The sequence below is a fragment of the Hypanus sabinus genome, chromosome 16, assembly GCF_030144855.1.
Source record: "Hypanus sabinus isolate sHypSab1 chromosome 16, sHypSab1.hap1, whole genome shotgun sequence".
NCBI classification, from domain to species: Eukaryota; Metazoa; Chordata; class Chondrichthyes; order Myliobatiformes; family Dasyatidae; genus Hypanus; species Hypanus sabinus.
The window spans coordinates 38120825-38142193 of NC_082721.1; the positions used below are offsets into that span (position 1 = coordinate 38120825).

At 40.4% G+C, this 21369-nt stretch overlaps 1 protein-coding gene across 3 annotated transcripts in view; it reads right to left on the reverse strand.

The window, feature by feature from the left end:
* Nucleotides 1-4067: 4067 nt before the first annotated feature.
* fsd1 (fibronectin type III and SPRY domain containing 1) overlaps nt 4068-21369 on the reverse strand; it is a 50301-nt gene continuing 32999 nt past the window's right edge. The window contains exons 8-13 of one of the 3 annotated variants that reach the window (XM_059991607.1): nt 16229-16327; nt 15566-15725; nt 14783-14865; nt 12013-12264; nt 8063-8151; nt 4070-6323 (exon numbers count right to left, since the gene is read on the reverse strand). In XM_059991607.1, coding sequence (XP_059847590.1) covers nt 6213-6323; nt 8063-8151; nt 12013-12264; nt 14783-14865; nt 15566-15725; nt 16229-16327 — 794 coding nt within the window. In that variant the 3' untranslated portion in view covers nt 4070-6212. Of the gene's footprint in view, nt 6324-8062; nt 8152-12012; nt 12265-14782; nt 14866-15565; nt 15726-16228; nt 16328-21369 lie in introns of all 3 variants that reach the window. The other 2 variants (XM_059991608.1, XM_059991609.1) reach the window with 2 other exon arrangements.

Sequence of the window (21369 nt, forward strand, 5' to 3'; positions counted from 1 at the left end):
TTTAATTTTAAAGCAAATCTTTTCTTCCCCTCTCTCCTAATACCTTCTGCAAGTAAACTAAAGATAGATTTCAGGATTTGATTTGCACTTCAGTAAAAAAAATGACTGGAGATTTTGTTCACAAAACAACCTTCTGAATTAAAATGACAGTATATTCAGGTGTGGTTGACAGGCATTAAAAACTTATCATCTTTTTATTGCAACTTTCCTTCAAACAGACATTTAAGACAAGGAAAAACACAAGTATATGGACACAAGACAAATCTTAGCTGGAGTATTCCAAAGTGACTGAAAAAAATGTTAGAATGTAATTAAATTGATGAGGATGTCATTAAACTGGAAAGGGTGCAAAAAGGATTTATGATGTTGCCAAGACGGGGGGGGGGTTGAGTTTTAAGGAGAGGCTGTATAGGCTGAGAAATCCCCCCTCCCCCAAACCATAGGATGCTAGTCTGATCTTAGAGGTTTATAAAATCATGAGGGGCAGAGGCAGAGATAAAGGTAGTAACCATATTCTTTCCCCCATGGTAGGGGAGACCAAAACTAGTGGTCATAGGTTTAATGCGAGAGAATGATTTAAAAAGGCACCTGACAGGCAACAATTTTCTTTGTGGAAGGGTAGTGAGTATATTGAACAACGTACTATGGAGAAGATCCTGAGAGGCAGGATTTATGAACATTTGAAGAGGCATAATATGATTAGGAATAGTCAGCATGGCTTTGTGAAAGGCAGGTCAAGCCTTATGAGCCTGATTGAGTTTTTTGTGGATGTGACTACGCACATTGATGAAGGTAGAGCCATCGAAGTAGTGCATATGGATTTCAGCAAGGCATTTGACAAGGTACCCCATGCAAGGCTTATTGAGAAAGTACAGAGGTATGGGATCCAAGGGGACATTGCTTTGTGGATCTAGAACTGGCTTGCCCACAGAAGGCAAAGAGTGGTTGTAGACAGGTCATATTCTGCATGGAGGTCGGTGACCAGTGGTGTGCCTCAGGGATCTGTTCTGGGACCCCTACTCTTTGTGATTTTTATAAATGACCTGGATGAGGAAGTGGAGGGATGGGTTAGTAAATTTGCTGAGGACAAAGGTTGGGTGTGTTGTGGATAGTGTGGAGGGCTGTCAGAGGTTACAACGAGACATTGCTAGGATGCAAAACTGCGCTGAGAAGTGGCAGATGGAGTTCAACCTAGATAAGTGTGAGGTGGTTCATTTTGGTAGGTCAAATATGATGGCAGAATATGGTATTAATAGTAAGACTCTTGGCAGTGTGGAGGATCAGAGGGATCTTGGGGTCTGAGTCCATAGGACACTCAAAGCTGCTACGCAGGTTGACTGTTGTTAAGGCGGCATACGGTGCATTGGCCTTCATCAATCGTGGGATTGAGTTTAAGAGCCAAGAGGTAATGTTGCAGCTATATAGGACCCTGGTCAGACCCCAATTGGAGTACTGTGCTCATTTCTGGTTGCATCGCTATAGAAAGGATGTGGAAACATAGAAAGGGTGCAGGGGAGATTTACAAGGATGTTGCCTGGATTGGGGAGCATGCCTTATGAGAATAGGTTGAGTGAACTCAGCCTTTTCTCCTTGGAGCGACAGAGGATGAGAGGTGACTTGATAGAGGAGTGCAAGATAATGAGAGGCATTGATCGTGTGGATAGTCAGAGGCTTTTCCCCAGAGCTGAAATGGCTAGCATGAGAGGGCACAGTTTTAAGGTGCTTGGAAGTAGGTACAGAGGGGATATCAGGGGTAAGTTTTTTTTTACACAGAGAGTGGTGACTATGTGGAATGGGCTGCTGGCGGCGGTGGTGGAGGCGGATATGATAGAGTCTTTTAAGAGACTCCTGCATGGGTACATGGAGCTTAGAAAAATAGAGGACTGTGGGTAAAGCCTAGGTAGTTCAAAGGTAGGGACATGTTAGGCACAGCTTCGTGGGCCAAAGGGCCTGTATTATGCTGTATATTTTCTATGTTTCTATACCAAAGCAGTGGAGGCAGGTATAGTTATGATATTTAAAAGACATTTGGACAGGGGGAGAAAAAAGAGAGGGGTTTGGGCCAAATGCAGGCAAATAGGTCTAGATCAGGAAGGCTACTTGGTCAGTGTGGACAATTTAGGCCTAAAGGCCTGCGTTTCATCCAGTACAACTATGACTATTTGCAAAAAAAAAAGCCTCAGAAAGCAAGATATGAATTTGCCCAAACAGAAGGAATGACAAGCCTGGTGTTTTTTTTTGGCCAGTTCTCCCAACCTACTCTGAATAGTCTCTTAGGGTAACAATAGGATTGGGAGGCATAGGGATGTTGATTCAGAAGCTAATAAATAACTCACCTATACGAATGGAAGTAGAGCCATGGCTCTTGGGAGGTTGTGGTGGGGGAGTAGGACCTTCAAATAGGAAAACTAATTTGAAAGCACTAGAATGTTGCTTCTCTCAAGTCCCATTGACAAACTGAAGTGTAGATGTGTGCCTTGCTGCCCAATCCTGATTTATCAACATCTGATCAGTTCTTATCAGCTGAGGTGACTCAGGTCAGGCTAGATAACGACAAGTGTTTGTGCCCATAACTACTCAATTAAAGTAGGCAACACCTTTTCTTCTACATTTTAAAGTCAACTAATCATTCAGGCATTGAGACATCAGATTGGATTACACTTCTTTTCCCGTATTAGAGCGGCACCAGTGCATTACAACCATTGCTCCCAGCTGCAGCTACACAAGTTAACGATCTACCCAAGTGTCAGTTTTTCAGAAACTCATCTGAGAGCCTCCTGATGTAACTATGATTTAGGATTCACAACTGCAATCAAGAAGCCTGTTCAAAAATATAGACTGAACTGAGGGCATTTTGTAAACATACCAGACTGACAAAGCAACAAAAATGAAGTTGCAAAGTATTGTCAATTTCTCACTTAACTGAAACAAGTCAAAGAGTCAATGAATAAACTTTCTTCAGGTCTACCGATTTTTAGATAGAAACTCATGGATCCAATAGAATAAACTATAAACTGTATTAGGCCACAACACAGCAGCAACAAAAATGTATTTTATACCAATATTAGCTCTTTGCAATGATACCAACAGGAAAGAGGCTTTCAGAATGTCCAAAAGAAGGAACTTCAAATAGATTTTAGCAATTTGGATGAGAGACCGTGAGGGAGAATCGTAAATATTTACACTCAACATTGATCAGTTTCCTCCTTGAGGTAAACCCTAGAGTTAAGTTGTGTATCGAGGTGATGCAGTACATAATGTTGCTGTCCCACAGCTCCAATCCTGACCTTAGCCTCTGTCTATGCAGAGTATACTCCTTCCCTCTATGATCACATATGTTTCCTCCAGATGCTTTGGTATCCTCTTCCATTTCAATGAGGTACTGATAGCTTAATTGGCTATTGTAATTGTTCCCAGTGTAGTGGCCAGTGAATCAGGAAAGTTAATGCAAGTGAGAGAATGCAAGAAAATAAGTGGGAGAATGTACTAAGGGTATCCGTGTTATACAAGTATGAAGATGTACTGCAGTCTACAGTTGTACCATGGAAGGCAATTAATCAACATATACATTCCAGAAAAATAATGTACAGAAACTTCTGGTAATTTCCCTCCTCTTCATCATTCCTGTTTCTCTCTCACCTTATCTCCTTACCTACCCATCATCTCCCTCTGGTTCTGCTGCTCCTCCCCTTTCTTCCATGGTCTCCTATCAGATTCTCCCTTCTCCAGCCATTTATCTCTTTCACCTATCAAGTTTCCAGCTCTTTACTTTACCCATCCCTCAGTTACACCCATCACCTTCTACTTCTTTTTCCCCCTCCCCCCGACACCTTTTTACTCTGACTTCTCTTTCTTTCCAGTCCTGATGAAGTGTCCTGACCCTCAACGTTTACTCTTTTCCATAAATGCTATCTGGCCTGCTGAGTTCCTCCAGCTTCTTGTGTGTTGCCATGTACAGAAACTTATTTGTGTAAAAAAATGTGCTGATTCAGGCAAGAATAATCCTCCGTAAGTTTAAAAAAAAAGCCAACAAGCTTTTATTCATGCAATGCACATTATGTATTTAATTGCTGAGGGATCAAAGCAGACTCTTGTCCCCAACACTCAGGTCAAATCAGCAAGCGCACCAAGAACCTTATACCAGGAGTCAAGGCTGGTTACCATTGTGAATAATTATTTATTATGTGCTACATCTCAAAGAAACATAAGCCACAAAAAAAAAACCCTGCTGCAATTATTTTTAATAGGAAACATTTAACATGTGAAATGCCAACTTTTTATATACACTCTATTAATCATTCAAAGCCATGTATTACGCGAAGCAAAATCCAAAATGGAGTTTTTACAAGTAAAAATAATACTGATGACCAGACTCAAATCTCTATGCCTGGTTTCCACTTCCCTCTAGAAGATTTAGCCACTTAAATTTAATCCTGTAAATCACTTGCAGAGTCATTAAAATCCTCAAAACGAGGTTTTTCATCTCTCAATTGCCCTCTGTTTATACATTTACTACCATTAGCTAGAGGGGCCATGAATTGCCTATCGTCATCTGTTTCACATTCAAAGCAAGTTCACCCCTGTGCACGTGTTAACCCAACTAAAGAATCAATGGGAAAACGCACAGCAATATGAGCATAGATCTGACAAAGGGTTCAGGCCCAACATAATCTGATTTCTATTCATAATCACACAGTACAGGTGCATCACTAACATCCGTTCCAACAAAAGAGGTAGTAAAATGCAGAGGGCTCATGAAAGGTATTGAGACAGCCAATAAGTGCATTTCTCTAACTGGGGCTCAACTCGGCCATCTGCAGAGACCTGGTACCCAGAAGCATATGCCAAGAGTTCAAATCACTACAGCATTCAACAAGTGACATTATATAATTAGAAATAAAAGTTAAAACCCAATTAGATTTTTACATTGCCAGAATAGAGCTCCATATTCAGAGACCATCTTTTGTTCATAAATGAAAAGACCAAAAGACCTTGATACTATTATGCATGTTTAACAGCTGTCATGGGGGTAGGACGCATTTCATCAGATAAAGTTTCCTGGTCTGTGATGTGTAGTGTACGATCCACAACCCGGGAAGTATCCCTTACTCCATTCATATATTACGTTTTAACCTCGAACCAACTATTTTACAGAATGCAATACATTTTGCTTCAGTTGTGAAAAGCAGCCAGCAGCAACTGAGCTTAAAGTTTCCAAGGATGAAGCAGTCATTATCTTGCACAGAAGAGGACAGGAAGGAGCAGAGTAATCCTCAGTAGGCCTCATTACTGCTCATCTTGACTGAGAATAATGACCAATAATGGCCAAGTTTGTAAGGTATTTTAACTAAACTACTGACTGTGAAGCTTCCATTTTATACAATCAATACAATCCACTGTTTGGTTCTGTGTATTAGCAATAGCCAGAAGGACATTCAAGGGTAAACTATCTTGCTTTCCCAGCTATAAAGCAACAAGGAGATAAAATGATCTAAAATTTCCTTAGTGATCAAAACAGAAAAGATTTGTTACTTATCCTAGGCAGCTACTCATGTGTTACATATAACTTAATGTAGGTAAGGTAACATTCAGCTGGGAGAAGCGGAAAATGCCTTTAATTTACTCCTTTAAGGTGCTTTTCTGTGACACTCATTACTTCTCATTGACAAAATAATTTAACCCTTTTTCCAGGTGGCCATTCTCAGTACCTTGACTTTAAAATGAACAAAAGGCACCATTACAGAACTTGCTGAAATAATTTTATTTTGGGTGCCAGCTGTGAAGATCTCTTCCCCTTTTTCCGAGTATAGAGAAATTTAGGCCAATTGACAATTTGTTCATACAAGATGCTTCCTATGGTCAGAAGATATTAACATATTGCTACCTTTGAGAGGAAGATTTATATGTAACTCTAGCACTCTGCACAATGATTATTGTTACAAGCACCTCCAGTTTGTCATGTTTTAAAAAACATTTCAAAATTTAGATCTTGCATCAATTTCCCAGTAATAATCCTCATTAGAAATGGAAGACCAATCACAATTTTCCATTCCTACAAAGAGTGCCAAACTTAATAACTCCAAATATAAGAAGGCCAACTTCCTACATAGGTTTACAGAATCCAAATCCAGTCTTTATTTTCCACCAAGGCAAGTTTCACCATACATTCAGCCTTTGATTCGCACAGGTATGGTGGAGTTAAATGAAGATTTCTAGGTTAAGCTAGCGTTGGAGCTACTGGTACCACTGTTGCGTTTCTGCAGCGATTTGACAGCACTTGGTACCTGAAGTCCAGTTTGCACAATAAAGCTACCACACCAGACCTGAGGAGAGGAGAAAAATACATGGGCACAGTTAGTACAAAAATGCAATAGGATGCTGAGCATGCACATTAAAGTTTCTGCATGTGCAAGACAGTGTAAGAAATAAGTAGATACTTTATTGATCCCAAAGGAAATGACAGTGTCACAGTAGCATTACAAGTGTATAGATACACAAACGTTAGAAGAGAAGTAACAAAGTTACCTCAAACAGTCTGAAAGGAGGGGACCATCATTTCCTTGGCTATAGGTTGACTCATTACAGAGCCTAATGGCTAAGAGTAATGACCTTATATAGCACTCTTTGGAGCAGTGCAGTTGTCTTAGTCTATTTTTAAAAGTCTCCTCTGTTTTGCCAAGGTAGCAAGCAGAGGGTGAGAAACATCATCCAGAATTGCCAGCATTTTCCACAGGGTCTTTTGTTCTACCACAGCCTCCAATGTGCTCAGTTTGACTCCTAACAGAGCCAGTCTTTCTAATCAATTTATTGAGCCTGTTGGCTTCACCTGTGTTGATGCCATTGCCCCAGCACATCACCGCAGAGAAGATTGTACTGGAGATAACAGACTGGTAGAACATGTGAAGGGGAGGCCTGCACACTCCAAAGAACCTCAGTCCCCTCAGGAAGTAGAGGTAACTCTGGCCCTTCTTGTACACAGCCTCTGTGTTGGTGCTCCATTCCAGTCTGTCATCCAGGTGCACCCCCAGGTACTTGTAGGTCCTCACCACATCCACATCCTCACCATCAATAGTAACAGGGAGCAACACAGGCTTAGTCTTCCTAAAGTCCATCACCATCTCCTGTCTTACTGATGTTGAGCTGCAGATGATTCAGCTTGCACTATTTGACAAAGTCCTCCACCAGGACCCTGTATTCATCCTCCCTTTATACACCCAACTATTCACTGTGTAATCAGTGAATTTTTGCAGATGGCATGACTCAATAGGATGGGATAGGCAGAAGATAGGTAACATCAAGCTACCAAGCAGAAAAGACATACAAAAATAGAGAAACACAAAGAATGAGGGAGATACAGCATGAAAGCTGGCCTTCTAGCCCACCGGGCCTGCACTAACCATCAAAAACCTATTTACACTAATCCCATTCTCCACAATTCTATCAGCTCCTCTGAGATTCTGACAATCACCGGGGGCAATCTGTAGTGGCCAATAACCTTTTGACTCTCACAGCTTTGGGATGCAGGAGGAAACCCCCCACTGCCATGGGAGAATATTCAAACACCACACAGACAGCACCAGAGGTCACGAGTGAATCTGGGTCTCTGCTACTGAGAAGCAGCAGCTCCAATACCAGCACCAGTGCTTGAAATAATTTGTCAGGGTAATCTGAGTAGATCAGCAATAGAAGACAGTTCAGAGAATTTCAGGCCAAAACTTGGAAGTACTTCATTTGTACAGATTCACATTTAATGCATCCAAACTGGTGCACTCCTTTTCTTTCAAAACATTGCTGTAATAGTCACCAAGTTGAAGTGGATCGATTTTCTGCAGTGCTGTTGCAGGGCTCTTTGTAAAGCTGTGGCAGTGACCTCAGTTACAGGAAAGTTTGTCTCTTGATTCTAATTTGGGTCATGTCTTCAGATCAACAACATCAACTCCCATACAGCAATAGGTTAGGTACAAAATACACAAATTAGTGTGCTTGCTTGAGCAAATAGTCAGGAGGAATTAAAGAAACATTTACTACAGAAAAACATTGAAAGACAGGAAAGCACACATACCATGAAGGCAGGGAGGACAGGCTGTGTGAACTTTGTCCTGAAAGAATGAATCAACTGCTTAGTTTTGGCATTGTAGAATGACAGATGACCTGAAACAATGAGAATGAAAAGGGTTACAGATTGCCGAAGGAGCATTTAAACCAACAACCTTGTACCTCATTTCAAATTACTGATGTTACTCCTCCAAAAACCTGACACCAGATCCGCAATTTTCTCTTCATTGTTTGAGGCTTTATCTTTTCTCTCCTCTATTGACACATCTTCTTTCTTGTACTTTCTCAATACCAGGAAAAGGATACCAAATTCAATCTCATATTTTTACCACCTTCACCCTTGGGATCAGTCAACTTTGAGAAGAGGCAAAGAATGCAGCAATTAACATACTTCTAAAATACTCATTGAAGTTGGTGTACTTGCCAACATAAGACTGCAGTGTGATTTTATTCCCTCCAATTAAAATTAAACAAAATGCAACAAGGGTTTATGCAAGTTACCCATCTGTTGAATGGGCAAGTAAAGCATCTTCCAACCAAGAACCCAATAGGAGCAGGAAAGGGTCATCAGGCTCCCTAATCCTGTCCTGCCATTTAACATGATTATGGCAGATCTATGCCGGTCTTTACTCCTCCCAGGGACATTAGATGAGGAGTGATTGATAAGTTTGTGGCCTTAAGGCAGAAGGAGTCAATTTTAGAAAACGTAGCACATTTATTTTTCAGCATAGTCCCCTCCTACATTTATACACTTAGTCCAGCGGTCGTGGAGCATACGGATCTGTGACCTCCAGAAAGTGTCCACAGCACGGGTAATTGATAAGTTCGTGGCCTAAGGAAGAAGGAGATGAGATATAGCTCTCTTTACATGCACATACATTTGAAGTTAATAACATCTCTTTCTACCTTAGGCCACAAACTTACCAATCACCCCTGATGAGTTAATAACTGCAAGCTTTCTGCACAAAGAGTTGAACTGCATGTGCATGTAATGAGAGCTGTATAACTCATTTCCTTCTACCTTAGGCCACAAACATCAATCACCCATCTGTGGACACTTTCTGGAGGTCCAAGATCCGTATGCTCCACGACCGCTGGACTAAGAGTGTAAATGTAGGAGGGGACTATGTTGAAAAATAAATGAGCTAGGTTTTCTAAAATTGACTCCTTCTACCTTAGGCCACAAACTTAACAATCACCCCTCGTATAAAGAAATAAGCTCTGGAAGAGGGAAATATGTGCAGAACAGATGTAGAAAGGGAAAGGGCATATTTCACTGACTGTATACTGGATCAGACCATGTTACCTCTGATTTGGACAATATTGGCAATTGGAAACTGTTCCAATATTTAGCATTTAGATTTCTCATCAAGAGGGGACTAGATCATGTTTCATTGCCTAGAAAGCAAAACAGGCCATTTCATATCCAGATAAGTGGGGAATAGAGGGTTTTACACTACAAGTAAGTGTGGCAGTCCACAAAGCCCCAAGTATGAACATATGGCAGGAGTAATTGAATATCTGCCAGATTTCAAGCCTGGCTCATTTTTAAAACTTGACAACAATGGTGTACTTTTACTTTGGTGTGATTGTACACTTCCATTCTGCAAAAATTCAATAAGCAGCAATACCATATACTCAAATAGAAACTACAGCACTGTTAGTTCCAGCTGTAGGTCTAGCTATGGAGAAAGAGAATCAGCAAGAAGAGCCAGATCATTTGAAGTTGGACAAGAGGGAAATGCCATCACCTTTAATCCCACCCGGTGTTTCACCAAAGTAAACTGCTACAACAACAACAACACACAATTAAGGATTAAATGACATAAATTGCAGTGAGTCTCATATTTAAGGACTTCTGTAGCAAAGACTAAAGAAGTCTTGGAAGAACTAAGCTTTGTACAAAAAAGGAAATATTTGAGATTCAGGAGTAGAAAGCTGAGGAAATGGGATGTGTTACAGAATATACTAGAGCGATTCCTGGCCTCTAATCTAGAGAAAGACTAGTCTTAGCAAATCTGGAGTGCATTTTATTCATTAACTCACTTTAATAACATACAGTACACTTGGCCACCCTTGCAGTTACTTAAGCATTAAGTTTGAATGCTCATTGTTGACTAAGATGTAATTAACTCAAAACACAGAGCTGTGACACCCAATGGAAAGATAAATCTCTGAACACAGATCATTGACATAGATCTAGATCAGTTTAGCTTTGTTAGTGACACAAGTCAAGATCTCTTTCTAGGATTATAGTAGATACTAAGGGAATGTTGCACTGCCTTTCTATGAAGTAATATTAAGGATTAGGGATGTACAAAGAACTTAATGTTATAAAAAGTTCATCAAATAATGATCAGAATCTTGCTGCCTACAAGGACATTGGAAGCAGTAATGAATAATTATTTTCGAAGGGATATTGGATATGCACAAGGGAAATGAACTTGGTAGTGCCAAGTACCAAGAGTCGACTGACAACTGATCTATAAGATTACTTAATTCTGCTCTTATGGTCATGATCTTGGGGAGTTAGAATTCACAAGAGGAACATCTCATATTTTGCCTGGGTAGCTTACAATCCAAAAGGTACGAAAATTGAATTTACCAATTTCAGATCTCTCTCATCTTTGGTGTTCCCTACCCAAACCCCTTATTTTTATCCCTTTCTCAACTCACCCTCATTTTCATCAGCATATCCTCACCTGTGGCTTGCACCCTGCTTCCCCACCCCCAAATCCAGATCTGATTCCATCTGTTCTTTACTTTTTCCCAATGGTTCCCATTATCACCTTCCTTGCTTATCAGATTCCAACACTGACAACCTATATGTACCCGTCTCTACCTTCACACTTCTCCCACCCAGCACCATCAGCCTTTTCCTGTCTGTCTCCCAATTTCACTCCCCCACCTGACAACCTATCATCCTCCTCCTCCCTTTCCACCTCAGTCCACCAATCCCTGTGTTCCTATTCACACACTCCTCTTCATACTGGCCATCTCTTTTCTCCACACTTGGCCCTCATTGAGTTTTGAATTACTAGGTCAAAAACTCCTTCCCCATTCACACCCCCCCCACCCCCGCATGCTGCTCAAACCACTGAGTTCATGCAGCACATTGTTTGTTGCTCCACATTCCAGCATTGCAGTCTCTTGTGCCTTGCTAAAATACAAATGCACTTGATGGATGGAAGAACATCCTTTGGTGTTGTAATGATGTTATACCTTGTTTGCCCTTTTAAGTTTATAGAAACCATCTAGCCCCATGCCATTCCTGAACCATCCTCTCCTAATCAACTCATGGGACATAAATCAGTGTCCACGTTAAACCACAAAATGACAGTTACGAAATATGATTAATACTTCACCACCAGTGGATGATAGAATGGCATAGAGGCATTTATGAAGTTAGACAAGGGAAAGAGCTAGAAAGGAAGAGTAAGAGTTAGGGGTGACAAAGTAAGTTTCTTAATGAATGCAGTTCCTTCAAAAACTTCAAAATGATTGGTGGATATTAATAAGAAGTTATTCAGCAGTTAAACATGAACCTTTTGAATTTTAGTTTATAACACTTTGCAAAAAGCAAATACCTTAACATTAACATTTGCTGATTCGTGCAACTATTCTGAAAAACCATAGAAGGTATAAGATTTATAATATATACTATCATTTCAGTTTGCAAAGGAGGCTTTCCTATCCCAACAAGGAAGAGTGGCAATTTCTAGCTCTGTTAACAATGGTCAAAGTTCTTCTTTAGGAGATACTTAACAACTTGCTAGCAATATTTAACTCAGATTGAGTAGTTTATTCAGAGTAAATATAACATTGGAACTTACTTTATTTAATCAAGGCTGAATACACAAATTCCTTATTTGTCAAAGTAATGGGCAAGATAGAAATGTTTGCTTTGCTTTAACATAACTATGCAGTAATGTACAGGAGATTGAGGACTCCCAATACCTTCACTGTAGTTACAATAAACTCCAATTCTGTCCGGTACTGAGATATCCAGGACTTTGGCCTTGTTGTTGTGCTTGGCAGTGAAGCTGACTTGCAACCAGTTATTGAGGTGAAGGCACCAGGAAGCATTCGTCTTTCCCAATTGATCAAATTTGCCCAAAGTCCTGTAGGCTACACCTACAAAAAAAGCCTTGCTGTCCCTTTCAAAGACAACCTCCCAGTAATGCTGTCCACCATCGATCAGAGTATCTCCTGTGAGAAACAAGGAGGAGAATAATGACTAAACGATCCTTATTGACCCATTTTAAAAAAATCAGCTGCCACATCTCATATCATCTGAAGTTTAATGGCATACATTCTCTAAGCAAGCAGAACAGTTTGCCATTACAAATCACATCAGAAAAAGGTTTACTTCTGTAAAGTTCCCATTACAATATCAAATGCTGAACATCATATTTAACTTCATGTTCCACTTCTCTCCACATTATAGCCACTTGCTATTGAAATAAAAGTGAATAATTTTAATTTAAAACAGCATTTCAACATAGACCATCACAAGATGCCCGAATTGTGGTAGTTCCAAGCACAATAACGTGGGCCACTTGCCCTGAAGATGTAAAACACAAATCCACTATTGGGCATGGTTGAGGATGGTGGAAAGAAACTGATTCCATTCTGAAAGCCTTTTAATCTCAGTGAGGGTTATAGGTAAAGAGATTAGAAAGTAGAAGAGAGGGGTTATTTTTAAGGGTTTTTTTTCAGGCATTTTCATTGTATTATGAGCAACTACAGACTGGTGCCGTACCACAAAAAAAAAATCTATACTATAGAAATTCCCCCTGGTTATCTTTCTGTTTGTGGGAGAATTGTTAAGTATACACCCGGGGGGGGGGGGGGGGGGCCATGCAAGGGTTCCAAGAACAGTTTGTAATGCAAAGTTTCCACAAGCTGGAAACACTGTTGTCTGAGACGGCACAAGTTGTACTAATAGGTTAATAAGCTACAGATCTTGGATCTTAATTAGAATTTAGTTATTTACAGATCTGTACTACAGATTCAAAATACATGATCCTGCAGTAGGAGTTGTTGGAGCACAGAAAGCCAAACTAGAAATTCAATGCTCCTGCAACACCTGCAAGCTGTCCAGGCCCTGAGGCAGCAAAACAGCCCCAAACTGTGATGCTCCTTCCACCGTGCTTCACAGCTGGGATGAGGTTTTGGTGTTGGTGTGCCGTGCCCTTTTTCCTCCAAACATAGTGGCGTGCATTTCTGCCAAAAAGTTCAACTTTTGTCTTATCTGCCCACAGATCGTTGTCCCACAAACACTGTAGAACATCCAGGTGGTCTTTTGCAAAGTTGAGACACGCAGCAGTGTTTGTTTTGGGAGAACAGTGGTTTCCTCCATGGTGTCCTTCCATGAACACCATTCTTCTTCAGTGTTTTTCTTATAGCGGACACATGAACAGAGACTTTAGCAAGTTCTAGAGATTTCTGCATGTCTTTTTGTTATCCTTCGGTTCCTTTTCACCTCCTTCAGCATTGCATGTTGTGGTCTTGGTATGACCTTTGCAGAATGCCCAGTCCTAGAAAGAGTAGCAACAGTACGGAGTTTCCTTCATTGCACTCGATTTCTCATACTGTGGACTGCCGAACACTCAGGTCTTTAGCAGTGCTTTTGTAGCCTTTTCCAGCTTCATGCATCTCTGCAATTCTTCTTCTAAGGTCTTCTTCTAAGGTAAGTTGTTCTGATTGAGGCAAAGTGCACATAGACAGATCTTTCTTGAGAAGGGCATGCTCGGGTTATATACACTTTTTTCCATACTTTACTCTGTAATCACTTAAAAACGCAATTAAAAAAGTTTTCAAAAAAAAAAGAGAAGGGCATGCTCTGTCAGTAAACTGACTTTGTGTGTCTTCTTTGTAGGGCAGGGTACCTCTACAAACCACATCTCCAGTCTCCTCTCATTGGTTGGAACACTTGACTCCAAATAGTTTTTGTCGAAGGCATTACCCCAGAGGTTCAAATACTTTGAACCTAGACTGCACTCAGTATTTACAAGAGGAAGTACGATTGCTTGTGTGTTATTAGTTGAGGCAGACTGCATTTGTCTATTATTGTGACTTAGATGAAAAATCGGGCCTCATTTTATAGTAATTAATGCAGAAAATGAGGCAATTGCCAAGGATTCACAAACTTTTTCTTGCAACTGTCCAGGAATTGTAATATCCTGAGAGTATTTGGTACAAATAAATAACCAGCAGGAAAAACAATGGTATACTGCAGAACCCAGTCCGCAAGTCGTAAGTGACTCCGTAGTTTAAATATGGAGCTACGTGGAACTCATTCCAGTGGAATAGCTTTAAATAAAATATTGCATCAAATGTTAATACACATTTTCCTTTCAAGTGCAATGGCACGCAGAGAAAGATTTGTGGATTGCATTGATCAGACACGTACGGCCAAAACTCTTCTTCTCAAATGTTCCATAGATCAATGCAATTTTTCCAAATGCAAACTGGAAGCAGATTTCTTTCAATTGTGTATTTTTCTTTTAGGGCCAATTTATTTAAAGGAATCTAATTCACATGGAGAAAATCCAAAGTTTGATTTCTATTTCCACAGTACATTTCTCATTATATTTACTAGGTTTTCTCACTGGGTTTTTGAAACAGTCCTCATGCTTAAAAGAATAGACAAGGCTGGTTTTCACTTAAGTAATAGAGCCATCTAGTCCTACAAAATATCAAGAGTAATATTTCAAGTACTGACCTAAAACGGTGTACGATTCTGCAGTGAATCGATCCCTGCTGCTCCGTCCAGATGGTAATCTCTTTGGTGACTGAATGATGCTTCTTAATAAAAAAATAAAGAACAACATTACAGCCGAAATAAACCAACTTTTGTTAGCTAATAACTGCAGCAGACGTAAGGGTGACAAAAGTGGAAACACTTCTAAAGGAGGGACAAAATATATTGAATTTGATATAATTTTGGTATGTGACAAAACATAGAAAACCAAGCTTGCCACCACTTCGTGGGCCAATTATTCCTAGTAATTTACACAAGTCTTAAGTGAGGACGACCTACTGTAAATAAGGGCTTTCGAAACTTAAGGAATTTCATGCAGCAGCTCCACATTTCCACATCAGTGCAACTTGGGAAGTTTTACGGGAAATAAAAAAACTTCCTGCATTCAAGAATTCTCACCCTTGAGTATAATATCTAGACACATAATTAAGCTATTCCAATTGATCAAACAAAGCCTTTTGCAAATTAAAGAATTATTGTGATGGCAGTACTAGAATGTTGGTCCATTAAAAAAAATACTAGATTAAAGGTATAGGGACAAATAACCTTCATAGCCACAGTACTGTACAAAAGTATTTTATATTATACACACACATAAGATATTTGTACAGTATTGTACATCACAATATCTAAATTTTCTTTTGCCACAGTGCATCATGATTCATTTGATTACATGGTTTTTCCTCTGTTTGAATATTATAGATAGACTCCCCAGCAATATTTGCCTTTGATAGAGATTTGTACCTCGCAGGGGAATGGGCAGGTGAAGCTGTCCTACTTCGATTTTCCTTTCCTCGAACTTTTATTTCTTGCACCTTCCCCCCCGACGCATCCCATTCCACTTTGTGATCTTCCACTTTCAAATTCTGATGAGCAGTGGCAGCATCCAAATTAAAATTAAATGCTGTACAGAAAGATGAAAAAAAAGGTTTTAATTCTCAGAAGCAATTAGTGCCAAAATCATCCCACAATTCAAAACCTGTATCTGCAAACTCAATAGGACATCTTATCATACATTTTCTCGGCTGGTATTTTGAATTAAGTAATTTTTCTCTCCCTCCATATCTGCATTCTCTACAATATCTTCCTTTTCCATAGCGTGGCTCCATCTTCCCTTTTGTGTGTGCACAGTTCAGCCTCACAGTATGATTAAATTCTATAACAGACTTAAAGAAATGTCTGCTCTGCAACAGGGAAGAGATAAGCAAAGTGGCAATCACTTGAGGAGTTTCAGCAATCTGAATTTTGGCACGTTCCTTCAGGAATAATGCTCCATTTAACTAACTCAGCTTTGGTAAAGCTGGAAGCAATGCCTCTCTAACACCAGAGTAAGACAAGGATAGCAATTCCTTTACAAATATTAAAACCCATTTATTAGTGCAAGTAATAATGAGTAGTTGCACAAACCACTGGTCTCCAGTGTGACTGGCTCCGAGAACTCTCCAGCAACAGCTTTGTTACAGGCTTTCACCCGGAAGTTGATGAATTTTGTGTCAAATTTCAAACCTGGAAGAGAAAACATTGTAAAACTACAGGTGATAAATACACTTGACATAGTCCACTATTTAAAATCTGTATCTGAAAGCTTTTTAGGATACTGTACAGTTTTATTTCCTCATCTGCCATTTTGAATAGAAAGAGTTTTCCACAACTGTATTCTCCACAGCTACACAAAGTAGTTATGTGGGTTACGTGTAATTTTTATTAGCAGGGAAGCCAAGCATGGTGAATAACCCAATAAATAAAAGTAATTCCTTGTTCACACACACATTTCAGCCCACTACGTACATGCACCCATTGTACCCATCTACATTAATCCTAATTTCCCATTAGGGTTCCACGCCTTGGTGGTTTGACTATTATCTAAATGTTTCTTGAAGTGTTGTGAGACTATTTCTTCAGAGGGTGTGGGGAGAAAAGTGCCTCTCGAATATGCTCCAAGCTCATTGCTCATATTAAACCTTTTGAATTGAATTGACTTTATTTCTTACATCCTTCACGTTCATGAGGAGTAAAAAGCTTTATGTTACGGTCTCTGTCTAAATGTGCAATCATAGTAATTTATAATAAACAGAACAGTCAGTGTAACATAGAATACACTCAAATCAGCACAAGTTAATCAGTCTGATGGCCTGGAGGAAGAAGCTGTCCTGGAGCCTGTTGATCCTGGCTTTCATTCTAAAGTGGCAAATCTTAGGAGGGTTAATGATGCCTAAGGGCGACTCCTTTGCTCACATCTATGGAAACAGCTCTACTTCCATCGTTAATGTCTCTATTTTCCCCTTTCAGGGTTCTTTTGAAGAATCTGACCTGGATTTACATGCTGACTTCGGTACTTTGCGGGAATGGGACCGGCTCTCACGGTTCCACGATCGGCCAACGTTGCTCGGCACACCAAAGGCTCGGCCAAAGAGTCCGGCTCGAATTCGGAAGCCTGGTATCTTGGGGCCCTGCGGACGGGTGGATCGAGGGTTGGTGACACGACAGGAGACCTGCGTGTTGTTGGGGGGAGTCGGGTTATCTGCGACTTTGTGCCTGGAGACCTGGGATCTTCGCGATCTTCAGGCACAAAGCTTGAAAAAAACCAACGTAACGGACTTTTAACATCGTAAACCAGCGAGTTGTTTGTTATGTCACCTCACTCGCTGGGAAAATGGAGACAAGTCCTTCTCCCTTATTAGGGAGAGAGAGAGAGAACCTGTGGTATGCCGAATACCGGGTGAACACATAGTCTTTGGAGTAACTGCAAATCTGTGTCTTCGCTGACACTCAAGTGCTCGGTGGTGGTGTTTTTTTTGCCCGTTGGGGGGGGGGGGAGAGAGATTGCTGCTCACTGCTGCTTATGCGTGGGAGGGGGGACTTTGGGGCTCTAACATTTAACAGTCGTTCATTCTTTGGGGCACTCCTCTGTTTTTGTGGATGGTTGCAAAGAAAAAGCATTTCAGGATATATATTGTATACATTTCTCTGACATTAAATTGTACCTTTGAATTGAATTGTAGCCTGTTGTCAGAGCTGGGAGAGCTCTGCCTGCCTGGGCTTCACTTTAGGATCAGTGATTCATGAGGTAAGCCCAGGGACACCAGGATCTGAGAGGAGGTTAATTCCTTTTACACATCCACATACACACTGGGTAATACTTCAGAACACCAGCCACTGCCTATCACACGATCAGGGGTTGAAGATGATTTGTGATCTAAATTGTTGATTTCACACTCTCCTCTCCACCTTAAAAATCAGCCATGATTGTAGGCAGCACGGAGTGGAAATAGGAAGGGCAAAGACGCTTCTCATATTGGATTCTGTACAAGTGTTTGCATAACTATTTTTAACCACTACATAACTATACACTCAGACCCTGGTTAACGTGGAGGATGCGTTCGTCAGAGGTGGAGCATTACGCATGGACGTGTGCCTGATTTAGATGAAATCAAACATGAGATATATTAATTTATAATTCTGTGTCCACTGGACATTCAAAGCTGCGGTGCAGGTTGACTGTGTGGTTAAGGCGGGCTTCGTCAACTGTAGGACTGAGTTTCAGAGCAGAGCAGTAATGTTACAGCTATATAGGACCCTGGTCAGTTCTGGTCGCCTCACTACAGGAAGGATGTAGAAGCCATAGAAAGGGTGCAGAGGAGATTTACAAGGATGTTGCCCAGATTAGGGAGCATGCCTTATGAGAAAAGGTTGAGTGAACTTGGCCCTTTCTCCTTGGTGTGACAGAGGATGAGAGGTGACCTGACAGAGGTGTTTAAAATGATGAGAGGCATTGATTGTGTGGGATCATCAGAGGCTTTTTCCCAGGGCTGAAATGACTAACATGAGAGGTCACCATTTTAAGCTGATTGGAAGCAGGTACAGAGGGGATGTCAGGGGTAATTTTTTTAAAAAAAAATTCAGAGAGTGGTGAGTGTGTGGAATGGGCTGCCTGTGACGGTGGTGGAGGCGGATACAATAGGGTCTTTTAAGAGATTCCTGGATAGGTACATGCAGCTTAGAAAAATGGAGAGCTAAGGGTAACCCTAGCTAACTTCTAAAGTAAGTACATGTTTGGCACAGCATTGTGGCCCAAAGGGCCTGTATTGTGCTGTAAGTTTTCTATGTTTCTATTATTGCCATGTGTAGAGGTACAGTGAACAACTTGTCTTTTATAACATTCATATCGGTCAATTCATTGAAACAGTACATTGAGGTAAATAGAGTGCAGAATAAAGTGTTACAGCTGCAGAGAAAGTGCAGACAAGGTGGTGCAAAGTCATAATAAGGTAGATTGTGAGGTCACAAGTCCATCTCATCATACTAGACTTACAACAGAGAGATAAAAGCTGTTCTCGAGGCTGGTGGTAGGTGCTTTTGGGCTTTTGTATTCAAAATGCAAGAGATTCTGCAGATACAGGAAAACTCGAGCAATGTGCATAAAATGCTGGAGTAGCTCAGCAGGTCAGGCAATACCTATCCAGTCAAATAAACATACTATGTCTCAGGTCGAGACAAATGCCCTGACCTGCCCTCACCTCGAAATAGCAACTGTTTATTTCACCTTCATAGATGCTGACTGACCTGACGAGTCCCTCCAGCACTTTTTTGTGTGTAAGGTTTTTGTATCGATTGCCTGATTGGGGGGGGGGGGGGGAGAAGAGAGAATGTCTGTGGAAGGTGGGGTCATTCGTTTTGCTGGTTACTTCACCAAGGCAGCAAGAGATCTCCATGGAGGGAAGGCAGTTTCCCTGAAATGCTGAGCTGTGTCCATAGCTCTTGGCAATTTCCCCCGCCCACCAACCCACAGGTCAATGACCAACTCTTCTGCTTTGCTGACATCAACAGAAAGGTTCGTGTCATGATAGCATCTACTAAGCTCCCTTTTCATTCCTGTGCTCTAACATATTGTTATTTGAGATACGGCCCACCTCAGTGGGATCATCTGCAAACTTGTAGATGGAGTTAGAGCAGAACCTGTCTCATGAGTGCTTAAGGAGTATAGGGCTGAGGAGGCAGCCTCAAAGGGCAACAACGTTGAGAATAATTGTTGTGTAGATATTGTAACCTGTCCTCGTTGTTTCTAGTCTGTTGGTCAGAAAGTTAAGGATCCAGCTGCAAAGGGAGGTGTTGGGTCCCAAGATTAGGAGTTTGGTGATAAATTTGTTTGGAATTATACCACTGAAATCTGAGCTCTAATCAATAAGCAATATAATGAAAGCAAGCATTTCATTCTTCACCACCTTATTCGCCAGTGCAGCTATTTTCAGGGACCTACTGACATGTACCAAAATCTTGTTTACTGACCCCAAAATGCATTACCTAGTAGTTATTGCTGTATATTTAATATTTTAGTAGTTTAAGAGTAATATTGTAAATATATAGGTTGATCAAACATTCATTTGTTTAAATAATCCATTGTGGGTTTATATATAAAAATAAATGAACTGCATATGTCATAATGCTGCCATCATATATATGTGCACCTCACTTAAAGAAAAATGAATTGAAGTACATGACTTATCCTCCAGCTCCCTTATTTTCCATTGGATTAGTTTTTAATGTTTTGTAGTTTAAAAAAAAAGAACCTGAGATGACTACCTACCTGAAGTGCAACAAGACGTTAGAGCTAAAAACTAACTCAGCGAGAAACAGTAGAGTTAAAAAGCACGTTTCCGTTTCTCAGAGCAGCATGTCTTCACAAAAGGGATAGACATGGTTGAGTTTTAAAATTGACAGATTCAGAGGTTCATAAACAGTGAGTACTGAGTGATAATGATCAGAAATAAAAAGAGCAGAAATGGCTAGATACATCGGAAAGATAAATGCGTTTGGTTGCAAAAGAGATAACTATTTTATATACGGAGCAAACTGAGCAACATTTTTAAAGCAAAAGAAATAGCCAATGAGAAACAAGTAAATTGGGTTTAAAGGTATGCAGTTTGCTTTGAAATTTAACTTCTGAAACCAAACCAGCCAAAATAAGCTGTGTTGATATCATGAAACTATTGCAGGAACATTTAGAACCACAGCCACTGTTGATTGCTGAACACCTTAGGTTTCCTAAGTGGAATCAAAAAGATGGGGAGTCCATTTCAATGTATGTGACTAAATTGAAGAGACTGACTGAGCATTGTCCATTTGGTAATGGGCTTAATGATGCACTGAGAGATTGTTGACTTTGTGGAATTTTAGAAGAAAGCATTCCAAAATGGCTCCTAACTGAAAATGGCTCCTAATTAAAAAGAGCAGTTGGAATAGCTGTATCAATGAAAACAGCAAACAGAAATCCAATAAAGTTGCAGTCAGGAATGAAGGTGAGCATGAACAAAATTGTAATATCTATACAGAAACTGGCCTGACCAAACTGATTGTGTTACTGTTGTAGCATGGGTGCAGTACAAAAGGTGAATGCAGATTTAAAGGTGAAACTTGGGACAAAAAAGCAATATAGTCGGACTGATACAAAGAGCAGACAAGAATGAATATACTGTAGAAGGAACAGAAAAAGATAAAAAGCCAGTCGTAGTTTCAAGAAGTGCACTAATCTGCACGTTGTTGATGTAAAA